Below are 8200 nucleotides of genomic sequence, written 5' to 3'. Positions count from 1 at the left end.
GACCACTTGAGTCACCTTGAGCACATTAAGGATGACTCCACTCCTATCAATGATGCTTTTTCATTTGATAGCTTGCATGCCGTATCTGAAGTAGCTCCTTGGTATGCACCCGTAGCTAATTATCCAGTTAGCCGCACTTTCCCTCCCAATTTTACTAAGCATCAAAGAGACAAGCTGAAAAGTGAGTCTAAATACTATATATGGGATGATCCATATTTATGGAGGTGTAGTGCTGACCAGGTAATTAGAAGGTGTGTACACCAATTGGAATTCCAGTCCATTTTAGAGGCTTGCCACTCTTCTGAGAGTGGAGGACATTTTAGCCCTCAAAGAACAGCTAGAAAAATTTTAGACTGTAGATTCTGGTGGCCTACTCTTTTTAAAGATGCTGCTATCTTTTGTAAATCATGTTCCCCATGCCAAAGGTTTGGTAATATATCCAAGAGGGATGAGATGCCTCAACAGATTATGCTTTTTTGTGAAATTTTTATGTTTGGAGCATTGACTTCATAGGTCCATTTCCAAACTCTAGTGGTTTCCTTTATATACTATTAGCTGTAGATTATGTTTCTAAATGGGTGGAAGCAATTTCTACCCGTACTGATGATGCTAACACTGTTGTTTCCTTTGTTAGAAACCATATTATCTGTCGCTTTGGATCACCACGAGCAATCGTGAGCGATCAAGGCACTCACTTTTATAACATGAGACTCACAAGATTACTGAAGAAGCATGGGATTGTTCACAAAGTAGCAACAGCTTATCATCCCCATACCAATGGGCAAGCAGAAGTGTCTAACAGAGAGATTAAACGCATTCTGAAGAAGATAGTAAAGCCTCATAGGAAGGACTGGAGTGCTAGGTTACAAGACGTGCTCTGAGCATATCGAACAGCATACAAGACACCCATTGGGATGAGCCCCTTCCGCTTAGTGTACGGTAAGGCTTGCCACCTCCCAGTAAAAGTGGAACACAAGGCTTTCTGGACTGTAAAGGAATGCAACATGAATTATAAGGAAGCTGGTGCTGAAAGGAAGCTGCAACTAGCAGAATTAGAGAACCTTTGCCTAGAGGCATATGATAACTCCAGGCGATACAAGGAAAAGATGAAGGCTGTCCATGATAAGCACATAAAAAGGAGAGAATTTAGACCAGGGGAGTTAGTTCTTCTTTACAACTCTAGACTGAGGCTTATGCTAGGCAAACTGCGATCAAGATGGGAAGGTCCCTATGGAGTAGAAAAGGCAGAGCCATACGGAGTTTTTCACCTGCGTGATCCTTCTAGCTCCAAATTCATTAAGGTCAATGGACACCGCCTAAAACTTTATCATGGTGAGAAGATGAAGGATCACAAAGAGCTCGAGATCTTCCTCCAGGAAGACCCACCAACAGATGCAGAATGAGCCTAAAGACCGTCCAACTTAAGGATGTAAAAGCAAAGTGCTAGGTGCGAGACAACCCACCATGGTATGATCATCTCTTTTTATTCTTAGTTTTATTTTATTTTAATTTTATCAGTGTTAATTCGTAAATTCTGCATCAACATCTGCATTTGCATTTGCATTCTACATAACAAAAAAGGGAAGCACGCGACGCGCAAGCGTCGCTGACGTGTCCTGATGCACGAAATTGTGATCATCAATGGTGCCATCAACATGGTACGCTCAATTGCAATCTCAACTCTTTATCACAACTTCGCACAACTAACCAGCAAGTGCACTGGGTCGTCCAAGTAATAAACCTTACGCAAGTAAGGGTCGATCCCATGGAGATTGTTGGTATAAAGCAAGCTATGGTCATCTTGTAAATCTCAGTCAGGCAGATTCAAATGGTTATGGAGGATTAATGATTAAAAGATAAATAAAACATAAAATAAAGATAGAGATACTTATGTAATTCATTGGTGAGAATTTCAGATAAGCGTATGGAGATGCTTTGTCCCTTCCGTCTCTCTACTTTCCTGCTGTCTTCATCCAATCCTTACTACTCCTTTCCATGGCAAGCTATATGTTGGGCATCACCGTTGTCAATGGCTACAGTCCCGTCCTCTCAGTGAAAATGTTCAACGCGCTCTGTCACAGCACGGCTATTCATCTGTCGGTTCTCGATCATGTCGGAATAGAATCCAGTGATTCTTTTGCGTCTGTCACTAACGCCCCACAATCGCGAGTTTGAAGCTCGTCACAGTCATTCAATCCTTGAATCCTACTCAGAATACCACAGACAAGGTTTAGACCTTCCAGATTCTCAAGAATGGCCGTCAATAGATTCTAGCTTATACCACGAAGATTCTGATTAAGGAATCCAAGAGATATCCACTCAATCTAAGGTAGAACGGAGGTGGTTGTCAGGCACACGTTCATAGGTGAGAATGATGATGAGTGTCACGGATCATCACATTCATCAAGTTGAGGATCAAGTGATATCTTAGAACAAGAATAAGCTGAATTGAATAGAAGAACAATAGTAATTGCATTGATACTCGAGGTACAGCAGAGCTCCACACCTTAATCTATGGTGTGTAGAAACTCTACCGTTGAAAATACATAAGAACAAAGTCTAGGCATGGCCGAGAGGCCAGCCCCCATGATCTAAGAACTAGACGTCCGAAGATGAAAATACAATAGCAAAAGGTCCTATTTATAGAGAACTAGTAGCTTAGGGTTTACAAAAATGAGTAAATGATGTAAAAATCCACTTCCGGGCCCACTTGGTATGTGCTTGGGCTGAGAATTGAAGCTTCCATGTGTAGAGACTCTTCTTGGAGTTAAACGCCAGCTTTTGTGCCAGTTTGGGCGTTTAACTCCCACTTTTGTGCCAGTTCCGGCGTTTAACGCCAGGAATTCTGAAGCTGACTTGGAACGCCTATTTGGGCCATCAAATCTCGGGCAAAGTATGAACTATTATATATTGCTGGAAAGCCCTGGATGTCCACTTTCCAACGCAATTGAAAACGCGCCAATTGGGCTTCTGTAGCTCCAGAAAATCCACTTCGAATGCAGGGAGGTCAGAATCCAACAGCATCTGTAGCCCTTTTCAGCCTCTGAATCAGATTTTGGCTCAGGTCCCTCAATTTCAGCCAGAAAATACCTGAAATCACAGAAAAATACACAAACTCATAGTAAAGTCCAGAAAAGTGAATTTTAAATAAAAACTAATAAAAATATAATAAAAACTAACTAAAACATACTAAAAGCATACTAAAAACAATGTCAAAAAGCGTATAAATTATCCGCTCATCACAACACCAAACTTAAATTGTTGCTTGTCCCCAAGCAACTGAAAATCAAATAGGATAAAAAGAAGAGAATATATGAATTCCAAAAACATCTATGAAGATCAGTATTAATTAGATGAGCGGGGCTTTTAGCTTTTTGCCTCTGAACAGTTTTGGCATCTCACTTTATCCTTTGAAGTTCAGAATGATTGGCTTCTATAGGAACTCAGAATCCGGATAGTGTTATTGATTCTCCTTGTTAAGTATGATGATTCTTGAACACAGTTACTTTATGAGTCTTGGCCGTGGCCTAAAGCACTCTGTTTTCCAATATTACCACCGGATACATCCATGCCACAGACACATAACTGGGTGAACCTTTTCAGATTGTGACTCAGCTTTGCTAGAGTCCCCAATTAGAGGTGTCCAGGGTTTTTAAGCACACTCTTTTTGCCTCGGATCACGACTTTAATTGCTCAGTCTCAAGTTTTCACTTGACACCTTCACGCCACAAGCACATGGTTAGGGACAGCTTGGTTTAGCCGCTTAGGCCAGGATGTTATTCCTGTAGGCCCTCCTATCCACTGATGCTCAAAGCCTTGGATCCTTTTTATTATCCTTGCCTTTTGGTTTAAATGGCTATTGGCTTTTTCTGCTTGCTCTTTTTTTTTGAATTCACTGCTTTTTCTTGCTTCAAAAATCATTTTTATGATTTTTCAGATCCTCAGTAACATGTCTCCTTTTTCATCATTCTTTCAAGAGCCAACAATTTTAACATTCATGAACAAATTCAAAAGACATATGCATTGTTCAAGCATACATTCAGAAGTCAAAAGTATTGCCACCACATCAAAATAATTAATCTGTTATAAAATTCAAAATTCATGCAATTCTTCTCTTTTTCAATTAAGAACATTTTTCATTTAAGAAAGGTGATGGATTCATAGGACATTCATAACTTTAAGGCATAGACACTAAGACACTAATGATCATAAGACACAAACATAAATAAAACATAAAGCATAATTTTTGAAAAACAGAAAAATAAAGAACAAGGAGATTAAAGAACAGGTCCACCTTAGTGATGGCGGCTTGTTCTTCCTTTTGAAGATCTTATGGAGTGCTTGAACTCCTCAATGTCTCTTCCTTGCCTTTGTTGCTCCTCTCTCATGATTCTTTGATCTTCTCTAATTTCATGGAGGAGGATGGAATGTTCTTGGTGCTCCACCCTTAGTTGTCCCATGTTGGAACTCAATTCTCCTAAGGAGGTGTTGATTTGCTCCCAATAGTTTTGTGGAGGAAAGTGCATCCCTTGAGGCATCTCAGAAATTTCATGATGAGGAATTTCCTCATGTCCATGAGTGGGATCTCTTGTTTGCTCTATCCTCTTCTTAGTGATGGGCTTGTTGGTGCGCGAAATTGTGAACAATACTTTTTCACAACTCTCATAATCCCCGGTCATGAACTCCAAAAACTTGGTAGCTCAATTCCATGGCATTACACAACTTCGCACAACTAACCAGCAAGTGCACTGGGTCGTCCAAGTAATAAACCTTACGCGAGTAAGGGTCGATCCCACAGAGATTGTTAGTATGAAGCAAGCTATGGTCATCTTGTAAATCTTAGTCAGGCAGACTCAAATGGATATGGTGATGAACGAAAATAACATAAAAGATAAAGATAGAGATACTTATGTAATTCATTGGTAGGAACTTCAGATAAGCGCATGAAGATGCCTTCCCTTCCATCTCTCTGCTTTCCTACTGTCTTCATCCAATCCTTCTTATTCCTTTCCATGGCAAGCTCGTGTAGGGTTTCACCGTTGTCAATGGCTACCTCCCATCCTCTCAGTGAAAACGTTTGCAAATGCTCTGTCACAGCACGCGGAATTCAGCTGTCGGTTCTCGGTCAGGCCGGAATAGAATCCATCGATTCTTTTGCGTCTGTCACTAACGCCCCGCCTGCTAGGAGTTTGAAGCACGTCACAGTCATTCAATCATTGAATCCTACTCAGAATACCACAGACAAGGTTTAGACCTTCCGGATTCTCTTGAATGCCGTCATCTGTTCTCGCCTATACCACGAAGACTCTGATCTCACGGAATGGTTGGCTCGTTTGTCAGGTGAGCACTCGGTTGTCAGGCGATCAACCATGCATCGTGCAATCAGGAATCCAAGAGATATTCACTAGAGCCTTGGTTGCTTGTAGAACAAAAGTGGTTGTCAGTCACCTTGTTCATAAGTGAGAATGATGATGAGTGTCACGTATCATCACATTCATCAAGTTGAAGAACAAGTGATATCTTAGAACAAGAACAAGCGGAATTGAATGGAAGAACAATAGTAATTGCATTAATACTCGAGGTACAGCAGAGCTCCACACCTTAATCTATGGTGTGTAGAAACTCCACCGTTGAAAATACATAAGCATAAGGTCTAGGCATGGCCGAATGGCCAGCCTCCCAATGGTCTAAGATAGCATAAAACACGAAGATAGCTACCCAGATATCTCAATACAATAGTAAAAGGTCCTACTTATAGAAAACTAGTAGCCTAGGGTGTACAGAGATGAGTAAATGACATAAAAATCCACTTCCGGGCCCACTTGGTGTGTGCTTGGGCTGAGCAATGAAGCATTTTCGTGTAGAGACTCTTCTTGGAGTTAAACGCCAGCTTTTATGCCAGTTTGGGCGTTTAACTCCCATTTGGGTGCCAATTCCAGCGTTTAACGCTGGGATTCCTGAGGGTGACTTTAAACGCCGGTTTGGGCCATCAAATCTTGGGCAAAGTATGGACTATCATATATTGCTGGAAAGCCCAGGATGTCTACTTTCCATCGCCGTTGAGAGCGCGCCAATTGGGCTTCTGTAGCTCCAGAAAATCCACTTCGAGTGCAGGGAGGTCAGAATCCAACAGCATCTGCAGTCCTTTTCAGTCTCTGAATCAGATTTTTGCTCAGGTCCCTCAATTTCAGCCAGAAAATACCTGAAATCACAGAAAAACACACAAACTCATAGTAAAGTCCAGAAAAGTGATTTTTAACTAAAAACTAATAAAAATATACTAAAAACTAACTAGATCATACCAAAAACATACTAAAAACAATGCCAAAAAGTGTATAAATTATCCGCTCATCACAACACCAAACTTAAATTGTTGCTTGTCCTCAAGCAACTTAAAATCAAATAAGATAAAAAGAAGAGAATATGCAATGAATTCCAAAAACATCTATGAAGATCAGTATTAATTAGATGAGCGGGGCTTTTAGCTTTTTGCCTCTGAACAGTTTTGGCATCTCACTCTATCCTTTGCAACTCAGAATGATTGGCTTCTTTAGGAACTCAGAATCCAGATAGTGTTATTGATTCTCCTAGTTAAGTATGATGATTCTTGAACACAGCTACTTATTGAGTCTTGGCCGTGGCCCAAAGCACTCTGTCTTCCAGTATTACCACCGGATACATACATGCCACATAATTGGGTGAACCTTTTCAGATTGTGACTCAGCTTTGCTAGAGTCCCCAATTAGAGGTGTCCAGGGTTCTTAAGCACACTCTTTTTGCCTTGGATCACAACTTTATTCTTTCTTTTTCTTTCTTTTTCTCTTTCCCCCTTTTTTTTCGTTTTTTTTTTTTTTGTATTCACTGCTTTTTCTTGCTTCAAGAATCATTTTTTATGATTTTTCAGATCCTCAGTAACATGTCTCCTTTTTCATCATTCTTTCAAGAGCCAACATTCATGAACCACAAATTCAAAATACATATGCACTGTTTAAGCATACATTCGGAGAACAAGAGTATTGCCACCACATCAAAATAATTAAACTATTATAAAATTCAAAATTCATGCAATTCTTTCTTTGTTTTTCAATTAAGCACGTTTTTATTCAAGAAAGGTGATGGATTCATAGGACATTCATAACTTTAAGGCATAGACACTAAGACACTAATGATCACAAGACACAAACATGGATAAACATAAGCATAAAATTCGAAAAACAGAAGAATAAAGAACAAGGAAATCAAAGAACGGGTCCACCTTAGTGATGGCGGCTCTTTCTTCCTCTTGAAGATCCTATGGAGTGCTTGAGCTCCTCAATATCTCTTCCTTGTCTTTGTTGCTCCTCCCTCATGATTCTTTGGTCTTCTTTAATTTCATGAAGGATGATGGAGTGTTCTTGATGCTCCACCCTTAGTTGTCCCATGTTGGAACTCAACTCTCCTAGGGAGGTGTTTAGTTGCTCCCAATAGTTTTGTGGAGGAAAGTGCATCCCTTGAGGCATCTCAGGGATCTCATGATGAGTGGGGTCTCTTGTGTGCTCCATCCTTTTCTTAGTGATGGGCTTGTCTTCATCAATGGGGATGTCTCCCTCTATGTCAACTCCTACTGAATAACAGAGGTGACAAATGAGATGAGGAAAGGCTAACCTTGCCAAGGTAGAGGACTTGTCCGCCACCTTGTAGAGTTCTTGGGCTATAACCTCATGAACCTCTATTTCTTCTCCAATCATGATGCTATGGATCATGATAGCCCGGTCTATGGTAACTTCGGACCGGTTGCTAGTGGGAATGATTGAGCGTTGTATAAACTCTAACCATCCTCTAGCCACGGGCTTGAGGTCATGCCTTCTCAATTGAACCGGCTTTCCTCTTGAATCTCTCTTCCATTGGGCGCCCTCTTCACATATGACTGTGAGGACTTGGTCCAACCTTTGATCAAAGTTGACCCTTCTAGTGTAAGGATGTTCATCTCCTTGCATCATAGGCAAGTTGAACGCCAACCTCACATTCTCCGGACTAAAATCCAAGTATTTCCCCCGAACCATAGTAAGATAATTCTTTGGATTTGGGTTCACACTTTGGTCATGGTTCTTGGTGATCCATGCATTGGCATAGAACTCTTGAACCATCAAGATTTCGACTTGTTGAATGGGGTTGGTAAGGACTTCCCAACCTCTTCTTTGGATCTCATGTCGGATCTCCG

The 8200-nt window shown here is 40.8% G+C and overlaps 1 protein-coding gene across 1 annotated transcript; it reads left to right on the top strand.

Moving 5' to 3' along the window:
- Positions 1–1004: 1004 nt before the first annotated feature.
- Positions 1005–1403, top strand: LOC130939892 (uncharacterized). Its single transcript, XM_057867960.1, has one exon. It carries the CDS (start codon positions 1005–1007, stop codon positions 1401–1403), a length of 399 nt encoding a protein of 132 aa, XP_057723943.1.
- Positions 1404–8200: the final 6797 nt, after the last annotated feature.

The sequence above is a fragment of the Arachis stenosperma genome, chromosome 7 (genome assembly GCF_014773155.1).
Source record: "Arachis stenosperma cultivar V10309 chromosome 7, arast.V10309.gnm1.PFL2, whole genome shotgun sequence".
Classification (NCBI taxonomy): Eukaryota; Viridiplantae; Streptophyta; class Magnoliopsida; order Fabales; family Fabaceae; genus Arachis; species Arachis stenosperma.
The sequence above is the reverse complement of the archived record's forward strand: the minus strand, read 5'-3'. Positions and strand labels throughout refer to the sequence as shown.